Genomic DNA, 27,696 nt, shown 5'->3' with positions numbered 1-27,696 from the left:
GTGTCAGGAGATATATGAAACCAAAATGAGAGACATTGGAGATGGAAGATTAATAAAGAATTAACAATGAATCGACGACAGAAGCATAAGAAAAATGATAAATGAAGAAGAAAGATAAAAAGAATAAAATTCAACGAAAATCAAGAAGTAGAAAAGGAGAATGAGAACGAAAAAAAAGGAACCAGAGAAAGCACAGGAAGTGCTGCTCAGATTTTTCAAGGTTAATACGGTATCACCTTGACCCCTATTCTCAAATTATGGGTTATGGATGTATCTAAATAAAAATCCAGATCTTTATCGGCGGAACATCACTTCCTTTAAAATTGACATAACTGACATATTAACTGACATATAGTAGCCAAGGTTTCATTTCACTTCAAAACCTAGATCAGTTTCAATGTAGATTTATCTGTGAGCCTACATTGTTCCATTTTAGATCAATCTACCAACCTTTAGGTTTTTAGAAATAAACTCAAATATTGTCTTCTCGTTGTTTTGTTAACGTAAGATTTTATGATATGAAATAATAATCTTCAAATCATCCAGAACAATCTGCTCGGTGATTGTGTACAGAAGTTTAGACAAAGGTTTTGTATAAATTTGCCTAATGTGTACCCACCCAACTCCCCAAGATAGGGGGTTATATATTAGGGTTACACGATGTGAACAAGGTAGGCCCAGGGACGGAAATCTCTCCCAAAGTGTAGGGGGCAAGGGGTTGGAAAACTTGACAAGCAACAACAAAAAAGAGGTTATCATCCCAAAAGTAAGGTCAGCTCGTCCTGAAATAAATGTTTTATTTCGATTTTGAATGATGTATTTCTTGCCATCAGAAAAGACCACAAATAGTAGGGGGACATTTGATATTATGTCCCTCTGGGATTTCCGCCCATGGGTAGACCTACATTAAAGAGGGTGGATAGTTTTGCATTATATGATTGTGAATGCCATAAAACTGATATGATGTGAAGGAAGTAGGAAAGAAATTATGTTTCGATGGTGGAATTAGTCGATTTAATTATTTTCCGGATATCCCGATAACTTCTCTAAATTACCAGTACAGGATTGGCAACCGTATAAATAAGTTAATTCATTACTTTAAAAGACGAGTATACGCATTTGGAAAATTTTAAATAAGTCACTTTCATATGCTATAAAGTGGCAAAACTCAATTTTCTGTGCAACAAAACAATTAAGTTACCAATGATTAAGATCAAACTTAAGTTGAGATTGATGACTAGTGTCTATTTTAGTGTATGAGATGCGTTTACATCACTCTCAATTTGAGTTTGATTTTGAGCAATAACAACTTATTTAAGACTTTCTGATAAAGAACGGCTCTTGCTTTTTTATGACGATATTTTGTTTTCTTTAAACAATTTCTTTTAATAAGCCATTCAGACGATAATTGACGTACAATATTTACATCACCCGTGATAAGAAAACAAAATCCTTCTAAAACAATCTTAAAGCTGTTTAAAAAAAGTGATAAGGTTTATAATTCATCTGTATAATATAATTCAATATATGAGGATAATATACAACTTCGCTAAACTGACGGAATATTTACATTCAAGTATTGCACATAAAAATCGCATTTGAAAATCCAGGCACATTCTTCACATTCCTCATTAAAAAAAGTTACATTATGACTCAAATGTCATTGCTTATAAGAATTATGATAATGAAATCATAATAGGGAAATTATTAGAACGTTTTGACAATTAGGATTTCGACATTCTTCTTTTAGTTCTAAAAATTCATTGGATAAGATCTAATTCATTGTTCCTAAAATAATTAGATTTTCTTTTAGTGTTAGAATAAAATAATTACTTCAACATGGGATAAGGATAACAGCTAACAAGGAATTGACTTGCATTTTAATTAATTAATTAATTACAGCTTGCAGGAGAATCGTCTAACTGACTGTGTATGACTATGATAGAGATTGTAATGCAAGTAATTTAGGTTCGTCATTAGGAATATTTTTATCTCTAAAACAAAACTTACAACCCCAACCCTTAAACAACCTCTCGTGAATAATTTACATAGGCCCAAATTAGTTCACAGTAGTCATTAAAAAAAGATGAATAGATCCAAAAGTATTTTTTAGGGGTGGATCTAGGATTTGGTAATGGGAGGGGCGGTAGGGCACAGAAAATTGATCTATTTTAGTTGGGAATAGTTTGATCAGCAAATAAAAGGGCCCTCACCAAAAGGGGGCATATTTATTTCCATCGTCACTTCCAGAACGGGTCAGTACGAATGCAAAATTACATTTATTTGGCTACGTTATGTACATGCTTCTATACAAGAATTACAATCAATATGTTGCAACAACAAACTTTATAAGAACGATTATTTACACAATGCCCGGTTGTTTAAAAAAGACTGAAAAATGCAGCACCATGCACAGGATGTAAATGATCGACCAGCATTGATTTATTTTGGTTTCACTTTCAACTTTGGTCACTTCTGAATTTTCTATAACATCTCGTGATTTAAGCTGCCATAGACGATATGCAAAACATTCCATTTCACTTTATTCTTAAACCTAACTCTAAATTGAGAGAGCAGAGGCGGAATTTTCACTGGCACACTAGCTGTCATAATCATGATCTCGATCATCTAATATAGTCTCGGCCAACGACCCTATAGGGGGGGGGGGGCATCCAAGACTTTAACTGACAAAAAACATGTTTCACTCTGAAATAACGTATTCATCTCTAACAAACAATTTCGGTTGAACATCAGTGATGAATACAAATATTGGACAAAGTTAATTTAATGCAGTTTGAAATAAGCAGCCATCATATGAATCCAAATTAAGCTATGGTGTCCTCAAAAGAGTGGTCTTATTTTCATCTCCGTGAACCTGAGCGAGTAGCTGTACCCTCGCCACTGATTCCAGACGACCCCGCGGGCGTACTGCCGGTTAGGGCCCTTCAGGTAGGCACCGTTGAGGTTGCTGTTGTGGCAACTTGTATACCACCACGCCCCTGTGTATTGCCGGGCGCAGTTGCCGCTCCATCGGTCGTTGTCACGGTCTATGGTGGAGAAAGGAACGTTGTTGTGGCCGGTCAGGGCGTCACCTATAAACATGGGGGGGGGGGGTAAAGGAGAATGAGAAATTTATCATAATTTGCAATTCAACTGGGGCTAAATGTTGCCCAGTAATATTAGCCATGTGAAAGATAGGCCTACATTTCGTAAATTCTGGGCAACACCAATGTCGACAGACCGATGTGAAAACACCGATGCACTTTATTTTGGGGTAGTTCTTCCAGGCCATAAACAGGTTCAGTTTAAATATAAAAATTTGTAAACGTTTTCCTGTAGTTACTGCCATAAAAAAAATCGGCTGCTTTTCATTATCAGATCATGCAACCAAACACAGCGACCCTTTCATGCCTTTTGCGCTTTAATGTAGCGGCCATTTCAATATAAAGTCACTTTGAAGCTCGTCAGCAATGTCAATTGCCATCCTCTGCTCTGACCGTTACCATATTCAGAGATCAATACTTTTCAGCTAATCAAAAACTGGGATTTCACCCAAAAAATCAGAGCTGACGACTTAGTCAATGTTCATGACTGACTTTACAAGAATCGCCCCCTAAACAGGGTACAGACATGGCAGAATATAGAGGTACACCAGTGCCCTTCGTGACATTATAATTTCGACCCCGCCTTCCTCGTGTTCCTTGGCAAGAATTCACAAAGCTCTACGTCACGGAACTAAATTTATCCCAACTTATGGTCTCCGAAGACTTCTAAAAGTGAATCACTATTTTCATATTTGATGCAGGGCAATATGGGCGTCGAAGTTCAGACCGTGAGTTACAAGACAAGTTTAAGATGCAATATAAGTTCTTAACCTTTTCATCATCCTTACATCAACGTAGGCTAAAGGTCTGTCAGGATGGATATAGAATAGCTTTATTAAAAACTCCTGTGGAAAGTAAAACTTGAAATGTAGGGGAAGGGGGAGGGGTTGTTGTTGCCCTTTCACTATTAACAATGATTGACGGTCAAACACAGGAAACTCTTATCGTTTAACGTAACCATACAGTCATGACAGTACACACACCAACAACTTCGGCAAATTTGAGACCGAAATGCTCTTTCAAGTTTAAAATGAAATTTTAATGGTGATGCTTTTAAAATCAAAATCTAATCATATTTATAGGATTAAATAATTTCACCCTTTTCCCATGCCCATTCTTTCCTTTTCTCCCTTTTGTTTTACTTGGTCGTAGACCTTTGGGTCCAGTGTCCCCCCCCCCTCCACAGAAGTTTGTCTTCCCTGCCTATCTCCCCGTGTTTGAATCATATCATCAAGCATCAAGATCAAGGCCATCTCGGCGTGTGATTTTTGGCACACTGACCAGGATCATCACATCACCGCTGAGGGCGGAAATAAATCAGTCTGACGATAGTCTGACCAACGCGATACAATCAATCAACTTCTTGTATCTCAATACTGACCCCAAATAAAAATTGCTAATTTAGGCAATATGTGCCAGATATTTTATGCGCTAAAGTAAAGTGTATGTTGTTTTCAATTCAACAAATATCAAGAGTAAGTGCATTTCTCAAATCCCAGTTCTTCTCTCCCTCTCTATTATTTAATTCATCACCAAAAGAGGTACACTCAATAGAATGAACTCGGAAATCTTTAACATTATTTTTTTCACTAAAAATCATTCCTATTTCGCTTCGTAGACAAGAGAGAGGTGGAGGAAGGGCGAGGAAGATAGAAAGAGAAGAGGGAGGGGAAATGAGGGTAGTCTTCTGTGCAAACCTCGGCACTCGATTTAAAGTGTCTGAAAGTGTAGCCTACACTGACTAATAACATTGAAGGCCCTCTGGCCTGAAATTTAAACAGCAAGTTTTATATGCGCTAGTCTTGTGAAGGCTAACTTGTCGATTAAAGTATCAATCGGGGTCTGTGCCTGCAGACTGGGAGGGGGGTATACTGAATCGTGTGGTTCAGTGGTTAGAGCATTGGACTCATAATCAAAAGGTTGTGAGTTCGAATCCCAACTCTGCCTTTGTCTCCACTTTGATAAAAAGGCCCAAGAGTGATATCTGTCGTCTATTACGTCAGCCACTATGACTGATTAACCTAGACGTAAAAAGTTTCCAAGGTAATTGGTTGTATACCAGCTTGGCGTTTACCAGCAAAAAAGATGCTGTCCCTCCGAGTTCCCATGGGAGTTACTATAAACAGAAAACAGAACAGAATCTTACCTGAATTTGACTGGGGGTCGTATCTCTCTACCCTCAGCGTATAGTTGCCCATTTCATCGCTGACCGAGAACACCTTGTACCTTGCGAACCTCTCCTGCATCTGGAAGTCGCCGAGGTCGACTCGTAGTTCGTGCGGTCCCTGCATGGCGATCTTGTGGATCCATTCGTTGCCGAGCCAGAACTCGCCCTCGAGAAAGCCGAAACCGTGTTTGTATTCCTCCCAGTTTCGGAGGAAGTTGAGGCGGCCATCGATTCGCCGCTGAATTACCTGGGAATGGGAAAAATAAATTTCTTAGGCCTATATCATTGGCTTTGAAAGCATTACCATTTATCTTCAGCATATTTTGTTTATATATATATATATATATATATATATCAACAAAACTCTTCCTTTTTAGAAATCGGCTTTCCTCACTGATATACATAAGCATGATATAAGGCTTATAAATAGGGTCATTATCTATGCGGTTTTCTGTGCTAATTATATACCATACATAATACAGCGTCGCTCGTCATTGTACAGTAAGGGATAGTTGATCATATAAGGGTCTATATTTTGTGGAAATGGGTATTATCCACTAGGATTAATTTGGTATTCATGATTTAATAAGGGGTGGCTATTAATAAAGGAAGAAGGGGGTTGCTAGCCGCAATCGCATAAACCATGTCACTGAAAAGAACACTCATCAGCCTATATAGCAGCCATCTTCATAAAGAACATAAAGGTTCCCTTCTTAAATTTTGACTAGCGAACATCCCGTATCATGAATAGCAGGCGTCATGATTAGCGGTCTTACTGCAGTTTGACTACAATCGAACTACGATCTACATGATCTATATATTCGATCTCTCTACGATCTATGTACGATGATCTTTCGGTTTCTTACCGTCCATCCACCGCCGTCTCGTGTTTGATCGCAGTAAACATCCCTCTTTCCACACTCGTTGACGGAAGAAACGAAAATCGTATACACCCCATCACGAACCCCGCCGAATTCTCGGATATCCATGCAATGCTTGGGCATCGGGAGTGGGGCTGCAATAGAAAAAAAGAGGGGGTAATAAAGTTTCATTATCTCAAATGTAAAACTGTGGTGTTAACCGGTGTACATAGAGGACCACACCATTTCTTTTACACCGGTGTTAAATTGGTGGTGTTAGTTTTACACCTATAGGTGTTATTACAACACCTTTGGTTGTTACATTTACAATCTTTGGTGTTATGTTCAATCTCTAGGGTGTAATTTTAACACCTCAGGGTGTGGTCCTCTTTTAACACCAACTGGTGTCAGTTTTAACACCACAGTTTTTACAGTGTATACTTATATCTACGTCACGATCTAAAATTGGTATTCAGAAAAGTACTGTGGTTTCTTTCAACGACCGAGAAGGGGCGAGCATATCAACCAATAAGCACGGGGTGGTCTTTGCAGGCGTCACCCTTTTAAACAGTTCAAATTACCATGGTTACTTTATACGCAAGAAAGCAAAGCAACCGAGCGAGCAGAAAAGAGTTTCCTTTCTCCACCAAACTAAAACAATTTAACTACTTGCAGATCTATACGAAATACATTATAACGAAGGCTGATAACTGAGGGATGGGAACCGTCCAAACAAGCAAATTTGTGATTTTCATCAGAAAATCAAGAGATTTTGTATTGAAGTAGATTTTAAATATGTCTATTTCAACATTTTTCCCAATGGTAAAATGGAATGGGAAGGGTGTGAGTTGCAGGGATGAAGAGATGGAGGGCTAGTCCCTCTTTCCTCGGTCATTGCACTATAAAAAAGAAAGAAAAACAGTGTATGAATAATGAACTTGAGGCTAAGTTTAAAAGATGTGGAATGATATGGTCGACGATGTCGGTGAAGACAACGATGACGACAAATCTTCAGGATAAAAAAAGGAGACTGACGACCTTGACCAACTTTCAACGCATCAACGATAAATTCCCGACGGTCACGGTGTGATCGGTTGACTCGACTACCGATCATATTTTCAGCATGTCGTCTGCTACGGGAACGAGACAACTCTGTCAGCGCGGGAATACAAGACTCACCCTTCCTTATCCTGTTTAATAAAAATACACCTGTACCCCCCGCAAAGGGCATGGCTTAGCGAGTAGGCCAAGACATGAATAGATCGGATACCCCCCCCCCCCTTCGACTTTGACGGGTCGAAAAGAGTAAAATAAAGGCATTCATTTCCGTTAATATGCATTATTGGAGACAGCTATGTCTATGAATGATCTATTTTTATACAAAATGGATTATATTGTTCCGATGGTCACTTGATTAGAAACTTTCGGATGAGATACTGATCGAACTGAAAATGATGCTTTCCATTCTAGCATAATCAGTCATGCGCTGTTATTCAGTGGTGTAAAGAAGTCTGGATATAGCCTAAGCTTTTACACTCTAAAAGCAGAGGGTAAAAGTTTACCCAGTATTACGCATGTTTGAAAGGTAAATTTCAAGGAAACATTCATTGCGTAAAATTTACAAAATATCTTTTTACCCAACAAACATACATATTCCCATTTTACCCAACATTAGGTAATTTTTTTAGAGAGTGTAGGCCTAATGTTTGATGGCCTAAATTTGAACATGTTCATTGACTGAGGTACTATCCTGGATAACCGTTTTAAGAATAAACCCTTCTTGAAAAATACCAAATATTCTTTATTTTCAAAATCACTTTTCAATTTCCCCTCGCATTTATTATGTTCATTTATTAATATCTCCCCGAGCCAAAATCACTCTAACGCACTTGCGTTATAATGGAATCAAGGTGTGGAATGAAATACCTAATAATATAAATCTAAACAAATTTTTGATGCGCGATAAAAATCTCTTGAAAATTTTAATGTTAAAACAATATATTTGTGTCTATTTTTTGTGAGTTAATGTTTATTATTAGTTATTTTCGATTCTTTGGTTATTCATCTCTTTGGTAAATTTTATACAAGCCATACCCTGCAGGCTTTCTTCAATCAATCAAATACGCTGCATTGTTTTTGGTGTTAAATTGTACGTTTGTTATGTAGGTACACGGCAGGATCAATTCCTGGAATGCACTGAGCGCCGGTGATGGTAGCTCGAGCTAAAGCCGGGGTAATAATAACAGCTTTTTAAATCCAGTTGTTGATTATTCATTTTTAATTGGTGCCCGAATCAAAATTTGTTATTCAATGTATTGAGGGGCTTCTAGCTAAATCCATTTATTTAAAAAAAAAAACACATTGCTATTATACTAAATTGAATTGACTTGAATCCCGCCTCATTATTGTTTCCGAATGTTTAACAACTGAAACATGGGGTCCTCTGTATACATGCATTGATTCGATGACATAGATTAGAATCATCATGATTAAGTGAGTTTTCATCCTCCCACGTGACTCGTTCAGAGGAAATTTTGATAATCCAAACATGGTCTGAATTTTTGCTGATTCCGGAATGCGTAGCTACTTCAGATTTTCTTCAGTCGTTGTAGGTCTTACTTCATTTTTATGGCAGGGGACGGCGGGGGGGGGGGGAATCAGTTCTCGCCCGGGGTTCAGTTTGACTTCCCCACTTAATAGTTTTGTTGTGAAATCGCAAATGCCGTGGGCAGAAAAAAAAAAAAACAGGAGCAAAGGAGGATGATAGAAGAACGATAAAAAAGGAACAAAAAGAATAAAAAGAAAAACTGCGAAATAAAAGTTTGGGTTTATAGGCATCCAAGAAAATCACCTTCATCACATTGAGTTAACGCAAGTCCTATCGAGTAAAAAAAAAGAAGAATGATAGCAGAAATTATAGCGTATACGGGGGAATTTTCGTGACAGGATTAAAGGTGGGCGATCAAAACAATCATCGACCCTATTAAACATGGAAAATCTGGGATTTTTAAAAATAGATTTTAAGATAACCTTCTAAAAAAATCATATCTAACCCTTTCCTTTTGTTTCCCCTGTCTTTCACTTCTTTTTTTTCTCGTCGATTGGGGAACTTTTGGGGGGAGGGGGCAACGTCCCTATGGCCCCAATGTGTACGTCAATAATGTAGTATTTTATGAATTCCTACAAGTCGCACAGATCCCATCCAGTTTTACTAGTACAGTATAGTATATACAAGCGCCCTATCTTCAGATCACAAAACTTCCGCGGTTTTCTTCCTATTTTAGTTTCTCTTCAATCTTTCAGCTCTCCTGTAAACGCGACAATTTCTTATCGCTATATTCTTGTATCCGATCTTAGAGTGAGTATGTCTTTCTTCCTAGCTTACTCATCAACAGTATTTCTCTTATCCAGTTTTAAACGGGTTTAAACCATAGAGCTGTGGTTTAAACCAACGGGGTAGAGCAATATTGAGTATATGAGCTTAAGTCATAAAGTACTCGAGGAGGGCATGGTGCATTAACCTTAATGCAATATTTTGTCACACAGTGTTTTATAGCGCATAGAATAGGAGTAAACTAATGTTAATAAAAATGTAAACAAACAAAATATAGATTCATTGAAAGCCACAAAAAATCAGTATGTCTAAATGATAATACCTTATAAATAATTCTCTTCATTTTTATATAACTGAGTGATATAATGATAAGAAGAGACTGATAAGTCTTTTTTAAACGATCTTATGTATGAAACGCCATCGGGTAGAGAAATCTTGGCAGAGAACATCTCTATGAGACTATTTTCAGACGAGATGCATCTGCTGATGAAGGACATCAGTCTCCCCCGAAGTTCCCTGGACCGGGACCCTGGATGACCTCTGACCCTTCTAAATTTTGACTTCCGGCTAAAGCGATGACGCTGCGTCCCCAGTGAGTTTTCTTTTTAATTTCTTCATATTTAAAATTTTCCAATATTATAAAATGTCAACACGATTTTGGCGAGCACTAATTTTGTTGACATTTTATTATTTGGAAAGTTTGAAATAGCTACTGTTATAGCAATGTTTATGCACTGACTTGTGTTTTAATATCTATTTTTTTTCATGATTCCTAATGTATTTTCATTCATTTCTTATCGATTTCATTCATTTAGATCCATTCATTTTGATTCATTGATTTATCTCATTATTCATTCAACATTTTACCAATCTATATGTTGATAGTTTGTTTCTTATGCTCTAAGTGTTATCTTCTCGCTTATTAATTCCTTTATTTATTTATTCCTTTATTCCTTTATTTATCTATTTATTTATTTATTTATTATTCATTATTTGATTTATTCATTTGTTTTATTTATTTATTTATTTATTCAATCATTCATTTAAATGTTTATTTATTAATTTATTTTATTTTCTATTCTTCAAACTAAAGATGTGTCAAAACAAAAATGATTCACAAAGGAAGGGGAAATGAATATCTAAAGAATGGCAATTATTGGATTCTCATTCTCAATCATGATGATACAGGGGGACACTGACACACAAAACAAGAGACCCTCCCCCTTCTTCACCCCAACAATGTTTTATCTAATTTCATAACCATAATGAGTCCAAATGTATCATTCATTCTTATAACAATTGATTCGTAATTCCAGAGTGACTCATTTAATCCAGTGGCATTAACCCACAGCAATCGCAGACATTTTAATTCGCAGACACGATGACACATGAGAAATAAAGAGCATGCTCTGAGCTCGTTGACATTCAAAAATTGTGCTACATTTTGACGTAGAGCAGGAAAAGGGCGGGAAATTATCTTTACCGTCTGCTCTGAAGCGAACGCAAAATGTCGATGAAATTTTCTCCTGATATGAGAGCAACAGGCGAAGCATAAACTGATTTTTTTGCAGGATTGCTGAGTGATATTCTAACACGAAGAATTGAGTAAAGCAAGTAGAATGATGTGTATGCTGACAGAGATGTTGTTTTCGTAAATAAAATAACATGCCTGTATGGAAGAAGAGTCAGTAGACGTATTAACACTGAGCCATGTAAGCAAGTATCATTCGTCAGTTTAACCCGAAAGACACTTAAAGCGTATTGTGATTGTTTAGTAAGAAACTTAGAGGTCCGACGGCTTAAAGTCAAGAAAACCGTCATACCTTCGAGAGATCAAACCATATATTAATCGGAATCAGGATCAGACATGACAGTTCTCAACATATTTTTGTATCACTGTATAAAATCAACACAATCAATATAATCAAGATATCTTTCCGCTTTGTTCATTTTTCTGTTCATTCATTTTGTAGGGGGAGAGGGCGGGGCATTTTACAATAGGGCAATAGTGTTACCAAGATGCTGTAAACGTGCGGTCGCTGAAAACATGCGTGACCAAATTATTTCCAAACACCCCCCTTAAACAATATTATTTTGTGTTTGTGTGCAAAATAACCCCCTAAAATTTTTTTTTTTTCGCGGGCTTAATTTATTTACACATTTTGGCCCCTAAACAAGTTGTCGCCAGAATATGACCCCGGGAAAAAGCATGGGGAAAAACATACCCTAAACACGTTTTGCTAGTCTCAAAACAAAAAAAGCTTTGGAAAAAACATACCCTAAATACGTCTGACCCCCCGATTGACCATTGACCAGTCTTTCAAAACCACTTTTTTGGGGGAAATCGCTGTTTTGATACCCTTATAGCGAGTGCACGCGCGGCCCGCGTCCAAAACTGAAAAACACCCCTTTTAACGCGTTTTTTTTTTTTTTTGGGGGGGGGTAGCGCATGTGTACAGCAATATATTTGACTCCTCTCCCCCCCTCCCCCCGTGATAGGCCTACAGGCCGCAAGACTTGCAAGGAGGTATACTGATTTATCAATCTGCTAAATCATTCAACAATTATGGAGCAATACTTCGTCACACTCCGAATTTAAAGAAATTCCAAAGAATTGATTACATACTCATCAGATATTGATATAACCAACAAATTATTTAGGCTGATTTCCACAATGTAATATAATTACACAAAACCTTGGGAACGATTTTTTTAACAGGGGGTGCTGGATTAATTTTGACAAGCAACAAAAAATATTTTCTCTACGAAATGAAAGGTTTTTTTGGTCACGAGACATTTGAAAAGCAAAAAAAAAAACAAACAAACAAAAAAGGTTTCCACTACAAAATTAAGTACGATTTTGCCCAGTGAAATCTTGTGGGATGCTTCACCCCAGCAACCCCGCATTCCAGGGCAGCGGCGTACCCAGGATTTTACAAAAGGGGGCAAATTTCTTGGAGGATATTTCGTCCGCGAAAAAATTTGACAAGCAAAAAATAAAGAAAAAAATGTCTTCAAGTTCTCAAGAGTAGGTACACCTCTGTTTTCATTGCATTTTTACATTAAAATTATTAATTTTGCTCCTCAAGGGGGGGGGGGGACACGGCCCTGGATCAGTTGTGATTCCAGGGCCATGAGATGATAGTTTATCTTCTGATTTGAAGTTTGTCCTTTCAATCAACGGTTAGGTTAAAAACATAAGCCTACTTCTTTTTTCATTTTCCTCACATGAACTCAAGGGAGGGGCTATTATTATGTTTTCAGTGAGGCTGTATTTTCTTTCTTCTGACATTTTTAAAATCCTGCACTCGAGAACCCCCATCTCTCTAGATAGTATCGATCACGGGTAGAACGATAATTCGATACCAGCCTACAGGGGCCTGTCAAAAAGAGGATGCAAGCATCCGTAAAGGTGTAGCCAACTAGCCATAAATAGATGCGATATGTCTGGTGCCATTTTGAAGAAGAAAAGGAAAATAAGGAAGCCTTCTTTCAGGAGGGGATACACTTTGATAGTTTCGTTGCCAATGGGCGTCAACCCATTTCCTTGACGACGGAGGCTTAGGGGGTGTTTCGAGTAGAAACCTATTGGATATGATAAATCGCTGAAATCAGTAGCAAAGCAAAAAAAAATGATTTCGAAGTGATTTTGAAACAAAAAGTAATACTTCTGTTGCAAGAGACAAATAAGTTGGCAATAAAGTGCAATTAGACTCGAGAATGTTTTGGGATCTATACGTAGAGTGCAATTTGTTGCACATGTTGTAACTTCCCCCATCACTCCGTAACATCATACTCACCATGTTCAAATTCAGACTCCGCTATTCATAAAATTAGGCTTCGACAATTACTTTTCGAAGAAATCAGAGATGAATGTATACCCAAGCACAGAGAAAATGACAAGGCCTAGATTCAGACAAAATGAACATTGTCTGTCTGAATATCAAGAAAATCCATAAACAAGTAAGCAGTGACAGGATTTTATGGGACTGTGATCAGGGCCCGGGAACGATCTGGGTTTTTTTACTGGGGGTGCTGTCGTAAATTTGAAAAGCCCCCCCCCAAAAAAAAAATAATAATAATGAATAAATAAATAAATAAATAAACAAATAATAATAATAATGAAAAATAAAAACTAGGTTTTTGCTACAAATGGAGATCAAATTGGTGCCGAGACACTTTCCAGAATAACCGGGGATGCTGCCTATGGAGAATAATACACACAGCACCCCAAGGTAATTTTGGGGGTGCTTCAGCACCCCCGCTTACCATGACCGTGGCTGTGTTTGGGGAAAAGACACACCAATTGAGATAAATTTGTGAGGGAGCAAAGCGAGCGGGTAAAATAATATTTTTTCTCCAAAACTAACTAGGCCTAATTGTGTCACAGATTTGGCAATTGTAAATATGATTAAAACATGTATATAATGTTGAATGTATCAAATCTGCTTTGATAAAACAAATAATTGGGTGTAGAGTTACAAGGGGGTTTTCCGTCAAAATTCATTTAATAATGATGAAATCAAAATTTAGTACTTACTTGTCCCCCTGTTTCCACCGTACAGGGTTCTGTCGCAACAGGTGCTGCCTGGCTGGACTGGTTGGAACCGTGGGTCTACCGGGCCGAATGGGCCCCTCCCTGGGGGCACCGGTCTCTGAGGGCCAAACTGACCCCTCCCACCTTGTTGTGGGTTGCCTTGCTGTGGCCACTGACCCCTCCCCCCTTGTTGTGGGTTGCCTTGCTGCGGCCACTGACCCCTCCCACCTTGTTGTGGGTTGCCTTGCTGGGGCCACAGACCCCTCCCTCCTTGTGGGTTGCCTTGCTGTGGGTTGCCTTGCTGTTGTCCTTGTCGCCATTGGCCCTTAACCATCACCAAACACAGAAAAAATATGACAATTTTGAGCTCCATCTTGATTTAAAATGGGTTGAAGTATCACTGAGGTATTTTTGTTTGCTTGAATGACTTTAGTCCTAAACTAGTAAAAAAATGATCACCGCGATGATAAGAAGTGCCAGCTTCGTGAAGTTATATTTTGATGAGTAAAATCCGAAATCCAGTAAGATCAAGCCGCTTGGTTGAGCCTGAGCTGGGAGAGGCCGAGAGTAAATAGGGCTATGAGCTGTTGAAAGCCGATAAGTTTTACTTTTTATCCCCGTTTCTCTGAGCCCTTGGGATGCGATCATCATGTTCAAGGTAGTGTTAGCCTCGTGTTACAGTCGTTTGGTTAGGGGTCTGGTCACTTTACTGAGGGAACACAATAGTAGATTTTAATGTGAGGTTTTTTTTCATGAGAATAAGTCAATTTTCACTTGCATAGAGAATGGTCTTACTCTTAAAAGGATCTACCCGCCTTCGAGGCTCCGACATCCTTTTCCCCTATCGGTCACTTTGCTCGCTCGCTTTTGTCAACCTTGTTGCAATTTCCTGGCTATGTCAGTGTCAATTAGAAAAACAGTTTTAATGAGTTAGAATGATTTGAATAGAAATATTGAAAGGTGATAATTAGAATAGGGACTAATAATCAACACTGCTTAACGAATGATGAAGGCACAGATTGCCAAACACACCAACTATACGACTGTCTAAGAAGTCTAACAAGTTTCTAGCGAGTGGATGACATTTGATGGGCATGACGGGTAAAAGCTGACTTGTTCCAATGATGATTCTAAAACTAGGTCAATTCGATTAGAGGTTGTATCGTATCATTCATAATCATCAAAAGGGATTTCATCAAAAACTTGTCAAACCCTGATTATATGGTTATCACATCTCTCTCACTTTCCCCTATCTTTCTCTCTATATCTGTCTCTGTTTTTGCCCCATCCCTTTCTCTGTCTACCCCTCTCATCCCTCTTCTTCTCACTTCTTTCTTCGCTTTCTCTCTCAAGCTCGATTCTCAGCTCTCTGATCCCCTATCTATATATTTATTTATTTATTTATTTATTTATTTATTCATTAATTTATTCATGTATTTATTTATATATTCATCCATCTATCTATCTATCTATCGATCGATCTATCTATCTATCGATCGATTTATATATCTATCTATCTATCTATCTAGCTAGCTATTTTTTATATTATACATCCCACTCCCTTTTCAATCTATATTCTCTTGTGTATTCCTCTCTCACAAATATAAGGAGCTTGAATCATATTGTTTTGGCGCGCTTAGTAATTCTCATTAATCCTCTTGGAACAAGAGCCCCAACGACAACAATAATAATGGCACAGTCACACAAACCACTGGCGGATTCAGAGCGGAGAGGGCACAGCCGACCCGTGCCCCTTTGAGAGGCACAATTAAAATTTGTAATGTAAAAATGCCGTTAAAACAGAAGCGTGCCCACTTTTTTGTTTTCCTTTCTGAATTTTTTCGTGGACGAAATCCCCTTAACTTTTGGTTACCCCCCTTTTCTAATCGCTTGTCAAATTTTTTTCGGGGGAAATGTACCCCCCCCCTTTCGAAAAACCCTGGATCCTGACACAAATGAAGCTGATTCCAGACTGACCAAAGCTATTATATGATTTTTTTCAATGACTAACAATCGGTCGGTTTATAATCGGCTTCACTGGTGTGACTGTATAACATAGCATGCCAACTTGGGCCCATTCAAGGATCAACTCTTACTGGCGCTATTCAAGTACGTGACGTCATCAAGCACAGATAATTATAATTTAATCATTTAATAAACTCACCTCCACACCTATTATCATGAGATTGTTTTTTTTTCTTCAGAAGATTATGACATTAATAATAATGATTGCATGACGCAAATCTTCACCCTTCTTCTTTTTTTATCTCAATGGGCTCCAAGTATGCGATAACATTACCATAAAGTCGTAGTTATTATTCTATTTAACGGTTTTGATGTATTTCTTGTGTAATTGTCGATGTTTTTTTTTCTTTTATCGTTTTCCCTCTTTTATTCTTTCCATATAATCGCACCTTCGTCAAAAGATGTTAAATTCACTTTTCGTAAGATATGAATCAGCTATTCAAAATGGCCATTTCATCGTAAAAATTCCATCATAATATTCAAAGATATCCCTACTGAAACCGTGATATCGATTAGTTAATAGTTTGTATACTTTCTTTTAGCAATGATTATATAATCCTATTGATTTTTTATGGAACATTGGAGTAAATTCATTTGTTTATGTGTATGAAAGTGATTTGATTTTTTGAAAATAATATGATTTATTAAAAGATCACTTGATAAATTTTCTAGAAATTTCTAATTAGGTTGACAATCATTTTCAATTCGTACATCATTCCATTATTGGAAATCTCAAGACAGAATTCAAATTGACAAAAAAATATGAGCCACCCCCCCCACACACAAAAAAAGAGTACGTCATGAGTTTATAAAAGATAATTTTCCAAAACAAAACAATTGTAATTCACTTGGACTTTTTTTTTAATAATAACGGATTACACAGGATATTTTTCAAAAGCCTGAATCATTTCCGATTGTCTTCGAGAAAGTGTAAGTGTATCTGGATCAATAAATCTGTTTGATGACTGTCCTGTTTTATAAATAATTTATTTAGCTAAACAAGACGATACAAGCGGTGACATATATAGGCAGCGAAATTTGCTTGAAATTGGCCTTGCAGTTATTCTAAATTGTATAAGCTTGATTTGAAATTTGCAGATGTACTTAGCATGACATTTAGAACAAATTGTTAAAAAATAAAAAAAAAAATTAAAGAAATAGCCAAACTGTTGATGAAATTTATAAAAAATACTGTCGTGCGTTTGTTGAAATTGTCAGGAAAACTTTTATTCTATTCCAGTTTATTATTTTTTTTGGGAGGGGGTTAAAAAACTAAGTTTCATTGGTATATATATAACAAATCTTCTTGCTCGACCGCTACCATTCCCTCGCGGGCACACACAGCCATCCCTTCATTGCAATGTTATTCATTTTGATGGTAGAATTTAATGGTATACTAGAAATACCAAGCTTCACTAGTTAAAGCAATTAATCTCCTCACACGTCGCTAATTAATCACATTAACTGTGACAGCAACTTATTGGATCCTAATGGATGCTGTCACAGACCTCCATTCATAACTTAACGAATAGTTTTGTGAAAGCGGCCCTTGGTTATGAATGACAATCATACCAGTCAGTTTGATTCCGACAAAGACTAAAACCAGCGATGATAGAATGAGAAACTGGCGTATGATGGGTCATATGGGTATAAATACATACAAAATAGGGGTGGTTTCAGCAGGTATAAATTCAATTTTTTATTTCAAATTTAGTTTTGTCAGGGAAGGCTAGAATTGAATTTAATAATGACCCAGGTATGTGGTTTCTTTGTGTGGAATACGAATGTGACAGTGGAAAGTACATTCCATCACTGACTGTTCAGTTTTCATTCACTACACAAAAAACGTATAAAAAATGGAGAAGTCTTCCTTAAGTCCCTCATTAGGACTGTCGTGAGTGATGTCCGGGAAATTTTGACATCCTGGTAAATCTTTAATAAGCATTAGCCCTCTAAATTTTGATTTCCTATAATTTGAGACACACTGTAGTGAATGACAAGTGAAATTTGTACCACCCACCAAACTACTGCTTTAAAACAGATAATGAGGTTTCATATTCTTGAAACCCAATATTCAATTTGTACCAGTTATTTTGCAAAATCATGATAACTTTTAATTTGAATTTCAATCTCGATCTGCTAATCCATTCTTCTCTTATCCTTCCTCTTCCGCTTCGTCGTAATTTTAATCTTGTTCTTATTCTCATTCTTGTTCTCCTTGTTGTTGTTGTTTTTTCGTCTTCTTGTCTTTATTCATCTATTTGTTCTTGTTCTTGCTCTTCTTCTTTTTCTTCTTCTTCTTTTCTTCTTCTTCTCCTTCTTGTTCTTTACTTTATTCATCTATTTGTTCTTTTCTTGCTCTGCTTCTTCTTCTTTTCTTCTTCTTTTTTTTCTTTTTCTTTTTCTTCTTCTTCTTCTCCTCCTTCTTCTTCTCCTTCATTAAATTGTTTTCTTCCTCCCTTTTCTTCTTCTCCCCTGATCCTCTTCATTTTATTTTCCAATTCTTCTTGTTGCTTTATTTAAAAATCACCATGACGGGGGATGTGCAGTCTGTACATCCCAAAATAGTAAGACGAATGGAAGGGATCCAAAATGATAATTACGATTATCGTAATAAATATGAAAATGCCTGATGTAATGTGAAATTGAAAAATCATGCCCGTAATTACATTTCGTCTACCGCATCTAGCAAATTCCCGCGGTTTCGAGTTTTGGCGGGAAGTCTTGTAAATTTCTTCAAGATGGAAGTGATGTTTTAACCTTCTCGGGAATTTCCGATCTGATTATCTATTCCGATCTCTAGCCATGTACAGACCAGAACTGAAGGGGTTGTACAGGCCGTGCCAGCAAAATCTGTTGCGTATTATAATGTTTCTCAAAATTACATACGAAGTTATATGTTTTCTACCATTTCAAACTAATGATGGCAAGGTAACGCGCATTACACTCTTAAAAAGTTTACCCAATATTGGGTAAAATGTTTGTTGGGTAAAAGATACCAAATATTTTGTAAATTTTACGCAATGTTGCGTTGAAATTCACCCTTCAAAACGTGCATTTTGCCCAATATTGGGTAAATTGTTACTCTGTTTTTAGAGTGTAATCGAGGGGAAAGGCGTGTCACACCTGCATGGGGTCTTTTAATAAAGCTATTGGTAAGTTAAGAGTGACTTTAAGAACGACATGGTGATCCTTTCTTGCGGTAAATAACATTCACCATTAAATATTCATAGGTGAAAAGGAAAGGGTCATATCTCCTTTTTTTTATAAAATCAAAATATAAGTTCAAGGTTCCTGATCTAATGAATAGTGCATGTAATGTGTCGTAGTTATAGCTCAATATACCATCAAAGTGTAATGTGCAGTATATTCGTTCGGATGTTTTTTCATGAGACACTTTATATCCATCCCCGAAAAGGAAACCACCATTGATCAAACTATCTATTTAAGACACAATACCGGCACCATCTTTGTCTCGCATTTACACGAAACAACAACATTCAAATCTTTATTGTCATATCACAAGTGTTCTCTCATAATCAATTTTGATAGCATGTACTTCTGTGTCATAATGGCGACACAGATAGTGCGGTTAGAAGGTGGTAATTAAAGAGTAGATATGAATGTTAGAATAATATTGTGTAAGCGTGATAGAATGGAGGGGAAGGAAGACAATGAGAAAGAAAGAAAGAAAGAGAGGAAAAAAATAAAGAAAAAAAGAAGAAAGGAAGAGAAAGAAAGAAAGAAAGAGAGACAAAAGAAAGAAAGAAAAAAGGAAGAAAGGAAGAGAAAGTAAGTAAGAAAGAAAGAAAGAAAAAAGGAAGAAAGAAAGTTAGAAAGAAAGAAAGAAAGGTAGATGGAGAGAAAGACACACAGACAGACAGAGACACTGAGAGAAAGGGAGATAGGGGAGAGGGGAAGGGAGAGAGGGGGACGGAGACTAATTGACAATAAATCATGAAATATATCATTTTAGAAAAAAAGAGGAGTAAGTAGAAGATGAAGAAAAAAAATAATAAGGAGAGGAGAAGGGGGGGGGGTGGTAAGGGAAAAAGAAGAAGGATATGAGATGATGCAAGGCTAACGTATACTTTTAAAATAAAACAAAGTTTAAACAAAAATGAAATGGAGAAATTCTAATCTCCATACTTCTTCACAAAACGGGCATGGAATAAAACAAAACAAATCTTGTACTGATCGACAGATGGCGCTACGATAATACAATATTGCAGGTTAGATTGCGTTGCCTTCTACGGAGCAACTATCAGGTAGAGGTATATAGAAGTGTCGCTACAGGGAAGCAGGCGGAGGGGGTAAAGGGTGACTCTTATTCCGAAGACGCAAATCAAAAACAAATCATGAATAATCATATTGGGGTCTGGAACACTTGTGGAATTTTTTCAAGGGAAAAGGAAGAAGACTAACGCTAAAGAAGAAAGGAGAAATACTACCTTAAAGACGGTCTATATCCATGTGAGTCTATTTTATTTCATATTGAAAACAATAATACTCCAAGACAAATGTGAGTAATCAGTTAACCGTCTTTGGCTCTTCCCAGTGGCTCTTCATTGTCCTCAAACAATAAAATGTCTATCGTTCTTTATTAACAACCTTCAGTACATATATATACAAAATGTAAAATGTATTGAAACAAAATATTTGGTCTTCAGTCCATCTCCAAGCTGATTCCTAAATACTAATTTTATAATAATAATAATAACGTTTTATTTATCCAGGGTAGCCACTTCAACCATAAGACTGCTCTATCAGCGAGCCCTGCATAACATAACATGTTATTACCCTTCTCCAATCTAAATGCTGAGCGCCTAGCAAGAAGGCAGAAGGTCCCATTTTTATAAGTCTTTGGTATGACTCGGCCGAGGATCGAACCCACGACCTCCCGTTCATGAGGCGGACGCTCTACCACTGAGCCACCATGCCTGGTTATATTACATTGCATCCACACATAAATAGAATTACTTATCAGATGCATAATTCCACATAATCATAATCATCACAAAGAACATTAACTGTTCACCACACTGTAAATAGATATTGGGTAAAATTTTAACCAGCACGAGGGTAGTTATGTGTCCAACCAACTTGGGGTAGTATTTTACCCAATGCGGGAAGCACATTGTCCATGTAAGGTTATTAAATCAAGCAGAAATTACATTGGAATGGGCAAAATTTTCATCTCACTGGATAAATAAAAATGCCGAAAAGAAATGCCCATTGTTGGTTTGACAAATGATTACCCCCACGGAGCATTTTTACCCAATATATTTTGAGAGTGCAGCTGACAATTGGAATCCGTGAAAGTCATATTACATCTTTCGTTATCATTATTCTAATCCTCTGAAGTAGAAAATGTAATATACCTGCATGTTCACACTACGGCCTCTCCACTCGACCGGGGTTTACGTTTAGACCCATGTGTTGTTTTCGACAGTGTTTACTAATCGATAATCTTAAAGGTCAAGTCCACCCCAGAAAAATGTTGATTTGCATCAATAGAGAAAAATCAGACAAGCACAATGCTGAAAATTTCATCAAAATCGGATGTAAAATAAGAAAGTTATGACATTTCAAAGTTTTGCTTATTTTTTAACAAAATAGTTATATGAACGAGCCAGTTACATCCAAATAAGAGAGTCGATGATATCACTCACTCATTATTTCTTTTTTTTTATTGTTTGAATTATACAATTTTTCAATTTTTACGAATTTGATGATTAGGACCTCCTTGCCTGAAGCACAAAATGTTAAAATAATGGAATTCCACGTGTTCAGGGAAGAATGAAACTTCATTTCACATGACAATGACGAGAAAAAAAAAATCATATTTTATATAATAAAATAAAAAAGAAATAGTGAGTGGGTGATGTCATCAGTTCCCTCATTTGCATACCGACCGAGATGTGCATATAACTGTTTTGTGAAATGAAGCGAAATTTTAAAATGTCATAACTTTCTCATTTTACATCCTATATTTTCAGTGTTATGCTTGTTGAATTTTTCTCTTTTTATTCAAATGAAGTTTTTTTTGGGTGGACTTGTCCTTTTTAAGAAGACCCATATCCTAAGATTCAGGCACATCAGCCACGATCATAGACTTCTATGTCAATACGAAGCATTTTGCCACTGTAGATATGAGAACAACGACAATCAATTATCATATACCATTGAGGAAGAATCGCGGCGTTGAACGTCTGCGTCGTTCTGGGGAGCTTTTCATGAAATGACTTGTCGGACGGTTTATCCCACAGTTATCGTAGGAACTGTGCCTCTCAACCAATCAAAGACAGTTGTTAGATCTGAAAACTTGTAAGATGAAAAATGTCGATGAAATGCTCCCCTGTTCACAAAATCAACGCTTTTTATAAAGAATCGGGAAATGGAATACGGTGTGTGCCTGTATGCGCGTAAAAGGATTATTCCACAGTTATTAATGTGTAATTCTCAGAGCTAAAATTTTTATCCAAAATACATCGGTCCATTCTGTCCTTTATGTCAGCATCAAAACGGCGGTGGTAACGGCCTGATCTTGATCTCGACGAACTTGAGCGAGTAACTATACCCTTTCCAGGAATTCCAGACAACCCCCTTGGCGTAGTCGCTCGTCGGTCCACCCAGGTAGAGGCCGTTAAGATTGACTGTGTGGCAGCTGGTGTACCACCAAGCGCCGTAGTATTCGGACGCGCAGTTGCCGCTCCATCGGTCGTTGTCTGCGTCGAAGGTAGAGAACTGGGCGCCGTTGTGGGGACTCAGAGCATCACCTAGAATTTGAAGAAATGTGATTAGTGGAAAATGCTGAAAGATTCATCTCATTTTCTTTTTTAATCAAGCTGATTTATCATAATAGTTGCCGTCATTATCAAGTAATATGCCAACCAATCAATCGAGTAAATGTAATGACTTTTTTTAAAGAAAAAATAATTCACAATTATATGGAACTCCTTTAAAGTGCAATGCTGTCACAACATATAAATTTTTAAAAACATTACATTTGAAAATTTGCTTTCGACTTCCAAGGCTTTCACGTCACCGACTGAAATCTGTACACCCCCCCAAAAAAAACATAAAGATATCGTTTTAGTTTTCTCCAATTACCTCGTAGAATATTCTTATTAGCCCAATAGGGTGGTGTGAGGATATCTAAGTGTGACGACACTGTTTCTCAATTTAACGAGATTGGCCTATAGTTAAATGACCCAGATTTCTCCTAGCTATGCTCTGCTTTCTACTTTATTCCATTTCTTCCCCCTTTCCTCCCTTTTCTCTTCTTGCAAAACCAACTGAGCCCCTGTGCCGTCACCCCTTTTTCCCCAAAATAAAATCGATCGCATTTTACCTGCGGTTGACGACGGGTCGTACCGCCGCACGGTCAGCGAGTAATTCTTAGCCGCGTCGGACACCGATATAAAGCGGTACACGGCGTGTGCCTCTTCGTACTGGAAGTCCTGCAGGTCAATTCGAAGCTCGGTTGGTCCCTGGTGGGTAAGTAGGTGAATCCATTCCAAGCCAAGCCAGAACTCCCCGTCCAAGAAACCGAAGCCTTTGGTGTAATCCTGCCAACCGCGGTAGAAGTTGAGGTTGCCGTTAAACCGACGTTGAATTACCTGGGATATGCCGGTTGAAAAGGATGACATAAAATGATTGCTTAAAATGATTTTATATAATTTTAGTTGATTATAACAGACACAAAGAGGGATGGAGAGGTCTGCCCACAAGGTGTTTTGGAGAAATAAGTTTCGATTAGAGTTGGCAAGAATTATTTTGACAGAAATATGTATTTTTTCATCATCAACAACCCTGATACGCCCTTATGCCACAATTAAATATGCACATGGAAAAACGACTCCAGACCGACAGAGGCGTTTACTCTATGCCAGTGACTTACCGTCCTGTAGTGTAAAAAGTCAAAATATAAATTAAGGGAGAAGAAATGGCATGTGGAGAAAAATTCCGAAAAGCTGCGAGTGAGCAAAAATGTTGACCTAATTTAGACAAAAACCGAAGTTTTACAAATCAAATTCAGGAAAAAAAATCATATTCCCCCTGGTTTTTTTCTTTTCACTCCCTTTTTTTTTGGGGGGGGGGGTTCATGGCCGCCCAACCCCTCCCCCAATCTCTACGGCAGTGATACCATCGGTCGGTTTGGAGTCGGTTATGTTGGAACATGTGACCGAAGAATGAATTGCCACCTTACCGTCCATCCCCCGCCGTCCCTCTGTTGGTCGCAGTAGACCTCTCTCTTGCTACAGCTCTCAAGGTCAGAGACATAGACAGTGTATACCCCGTCTCGACCGCCGCCAAAATCCAAGATGTCTTTACAGTTCTTGGCCAGTGGTACGGGCACTGCAAGCAAAAAGGAATAAAATATTAAAGGGGAAACTAAATTTGATCATGATTTGACATTGAACGTCCGGTCAGATCTTATAAATAAGAAAAATAATTGTACCCCAACGATATCCTAGTGCTTTTCGATCTTTGATTGGTCCTATTCATCCAGAACCCACACCTTATTTAAATGCAATTCCCAATGTCTTCCACTCCCCCTCCCCTCCCCCTTTCCCTCTCCCTATCTCTCGCTTGTTTGGAACTCCCACCCCCGTGAAAAAAGCTCAGTCCTTTCTTTCTTTTTTTATTTAGTACGACCATGACGACACTGATTGTTACTAAATATTGTATCGATCTTGACTCGATGTCCGTCTGACCCTCTAAACTATAGTCAAATATGACTAGACGTAACAAAAGTCAAATATGTGGATTGAGTTATTTAGGACGTTATGACATGATGCAGTATAATAGGGGAGGGATGGGGTACGGGGCGTTATCCGGTGCCCAGGGGCTGCACATGATTTGTTCATATGACCTGCTTGAGACGCTCGTAAATTTCTAATAATTGTACCTTTAGGGATGTATCTAATTTTGGCACACATATTTAATACCTGTGGAAACGGTGGAGCTATATTTAGCATAAACAATGAACATTGAAATAATTAATTATGTCAATGACCAGAAGGAACCGATCATTTTCTCACACTGAAGTTCTTCGTTTATTGTATCAACTGAAAATAATATAGTGGTTGCTTCAACGATAATAAAATGGCTGCTCATAGAATATTTAAGATATGAACAAATGACGGAAAGTTAGATGAAAATAATTCACATAAATTATAATGATGTTATTTGGTAATGATGAGACTTTAAATATTTTGGGAGATATCGAGGAAGATATTTTCAAATTGACATAAAAGGAGATGTTGGATACAAAATCAAATTCAAAGTAAATTCCATTGATTGACTAAATCAAACGGAATTCAGACTTGATTTGCAGTGGATGGGGGGCAAACTCTTATATCTACTGAGAATAAATAGACCAAAATGTGAATCAAATCTGAATTTTGATTTTTTTTTTAAAGTTAAAATCTGACATTGAATTTGAATTTAGATGTGAATTTGAAAATGAATTTTAATTTGAAATAGAATTAGAATTTCAATTTGATTGTTTTTAATGTCAATTTCAATTTGAATACTACCATACATTTTAGGAATACTCGCATCGAGACCCCCCCCCCCCCACAAAAAAAAATAAATAAACGAATAAATCTTGGTAGTTCTTGAGAGTGACGATGTTTTAACAATTTTAATTCCATCTTTCGTCCCGTCTCATTATGAGCTGAAAAGGGTGACGAAGATAATTGTTATGACAGGAAACCTGTGTTTGGTCTGATATCCTAAGAGAGAGAGAAAGGGGGGGGGATATGAGATAGAGAGGGGGGCAGATACATGCAGAGAGAGAGGGGAGATAGAGGGGGTAGAAAGGGGTCTAGGAGAGATATATAAAGGGAGAGAGAGGGAAGAGGTGAGAAAATAAGAAAAGGTTGAAGCAGGGATACACAGGGAAAGACAGGTAGAGAGAAAGACAAACAGACATACGAAGAGAGAGAGAGAGAGAGGGATAGAAATGGGGAAATGACCGAAGGGGAAAGAGGATGAAGGAGAGGGGGATATACAGGTACAGGGGTGATTAAAACATTCCATCTCCAAAACAACTTCTTGCCATTTTTTCCCCAATAAACCTCTTACCGGGATGTGGTGGTTTCGCCCATTGAAGAATTGGGCGGGGGGGGGGTGGGTGGTGGGGGATGGTGATATAATACCAGAAGTTAAATGACATGACATTCGAAGAATTCATTACATACACAAGAAAAGTAGAATGACGCGGGAAATGACAAGGATTTCTTTGCAATTAAATTGTTGATCAAAAACTGTAAGATTAAGATGCAGAAAGCTGACTCGTGATTAAGCTGACTTGTGATTATTTTTCTCATCCAAATAATAAATTGGATGTGTAAAAACTATTGAAGGTGGAAAACAATGGTGCAAAGTGTGATTCTTTAAAGTAAATTCAAATAAAACCGTAGCTTGTCATTATGTATATAAAATAAAAATGAACAAAAACTTGTTTAAAGACTAAATAATGAAACCACAATATAAAAAATTTAATTTTACCTGAACTGCCGCCGTAGCTCACCGTTTGTCTGCAACACAAATCCGTCCGTTTCGGGGGCGCCCTGGGTCCGAAGCCCGTGGTGGTACCCCGCCAGTACGGCCCCGTACCCCGTCCTCCTGATATACCCCATTGCCCCGCCGCTCTGCTGAGACAAGCAAGTACTGTCGCTACAAAAATATTAAATTTCACCATATTCACCAATGTTGGAATTATTCAGCTCCAGTCATTCAATATACATAAGTGTTGAGAAAAAATGTCATATTAGACTAACAGCTGACTCGCGGAAGAAAACTTGTGCACTCTCTGAATTTAATCAACCAAGCTTGATCTTCCTACCATGCCTAAGGTATTAGTGAATCCTAGTACGTTTGTGGTGTGACTCAGCACAAGGGGGATATTCTAAATTAACCTTACGACAGAGGATTGGGCCGAACGATATAGAAATAAACTTAGTAATATTTGTTTATATCATCCAGCTCAAACAATTACAGGAAAACATAATTAAACAACCTGTATTGTACAACCTTGTTTACTAGTCTGCTATAATCGGGTATTGTTTTCAGGTTTTAAACAAAATTGTACTAAATACTATAACAGCCATTTTTGTCAAACAATAGGTATTGAAAATTGCTGTTTAAATTTCAGAATATTGGTTAAAACTTTTAAACCGCACGCGATCAGCTCAAACATATGATTATACAATAATAACAACAAATATAAATCAATTTAATTGCGACGATTCTCACTTTTTCATATTTTCTTTCACAGGGCGGCATCGGCGCATTCTATCAGATAATACGACCCACAATAAATATTTAATAATTCTTCTGATAGGGGTATTGTGGTGTTTTATAATATTCATACAAACAAAAATCGTGTCTTTTCCACAAACGCTTTCTTTCTTCTTAATGTGGTCTTCCTTTCTTCTTGATAATTTTCCCTTTTTCTTTTAATTTGTAAAAACTATAAAATGAAGGAAGGGAAGGCGTTGACTTCTTTAAGCCTAACATATTTATATTCATATTATTCATAACGAAATGATTTTTGTATGAAGTTATGTTTACGAAAAATATAGAAAGGGTTGGGTTAATTTGAGTTTAATTGAATTGGATTGACCTGTCCCCTTATTCCCATTAAAGGGATGGTC

The 27,696-nt window shown here is 37.3% G+C and overlaps 2 protein-coding genes across 2 annotated transcripts; both read right to left on the bottom strand.

Moving 5' to 3' along the window:
• Positions 1-1,709: 1,709 nt before the first annotated feature.
• On the bottom strand, positions 1,710-14,582 carry LOC121425906 (ficolin-2-like). The gene is made up of 4 exons (XM_041622013.1): positions 14,006-14,582; positions 6,138-6,286; positions 5,251-5,518; positions 1,710-3,092 (listed from the first exon to the last, which is right to left on the bottom strand). Exons 1-4 carry the CDS (start codon positions 14,373-14,375, stop codon positions 2,842-2,844), a joined length of 1,038 nt encoding a protein of 345 aa, XP_041477947.1. The 5' UTR covers positions 14,376-14,582; the 3' UTR covers positions 1,710-2,841.
• A 7,933-nt stretch (positions 14,583-22,515) lies between these two features.
• On the bottom strand, positions 22,516-26,950 carry LOC121426534 (microfibril-associated glycoprotein 4-like). The gene is made up of 4 exons (XM_041622879.1): positions 26,549-26,950; positions 24,240-24,388; positions 23,382-23,649; positions 22,516-22,806 (listed from the first exon to the last, which is right to left on the bottom strand). The coding sequence occupies exons 1-4, from the start codon at positions 26,739-26,741 to the stop codon at positions 22,547-22,549; spliced, it is 870 nt and encodes a 289-aa protein (XP_041478813.1). The 5' UTR covers positions 26,742-26,950; the 3' UTR covers positions 22,516-22,546.
• Between the last annotated feature and the right edge of the window lie 746 nt (positions 26,951-27,696).

Source organism: Lytechinus variegatus, chromosome 13, assembly GCF_018143015.1.
Source record: "Lytechinus variegatus isolate NC3 chromosome 13, Lvar_3.0, whole genome shotgun sequence".
In the NCBI taxonomy this organism is placed as follows: domain Eukaryota; kingdom Metazoa; phylum Echinodermata; class Echinoidea; order Temnopleuroida; family Toxopneustidae; genus Lytechinus; species Lytechinus variegatus.
This window is presented reverse-complemented; position numbering and strand designations above follow the sequence as displayed.

Coding starts and splice junctions, on each gene's coding strand:
- LOC121425906 (XM_041622013.1), bottom strand. CDS start 14,375: ATGGAGCTCAAAATTGTCATATTTTTTCTGTGTTTGGTGATGGTTAAG. Junction 6,287..14,005: donor CGGTGGAAACAGGGGGACAA/GTAAGTACTAAA, acceptor TTTCTATTGCAG/CCCCACTCCCGATGCCCAAG. Junction 3,093..5,250: donor CGACCCCCAGTCAAATTCAG/GTAAGATTCTGT, acceptor CCATGTTTATAG/GTGACGCCCTGACCGGCCAC.
- LOC121426534 (XM_041622879.1), bottom strand. CDS start 26,741: ATGGTGAAATTTAATATTTTTGTAGCGACAGTACTTGCTTGTCTCAGC. Junction 23,650..24,239: donor GGGACGGCGGGGGATGGACG/GTAAGGTGGCAA, acceptor GGCATATCCCAG/GTAATTCAACGTCGGTTTAA. Junction 22,807..23,381: donor CGACCCGTCGTCAACCGCAG/GTAAAATGCGAT, acceptor TTCAAATTCTAG/GTGATGCTCTGAGTCCCCAC.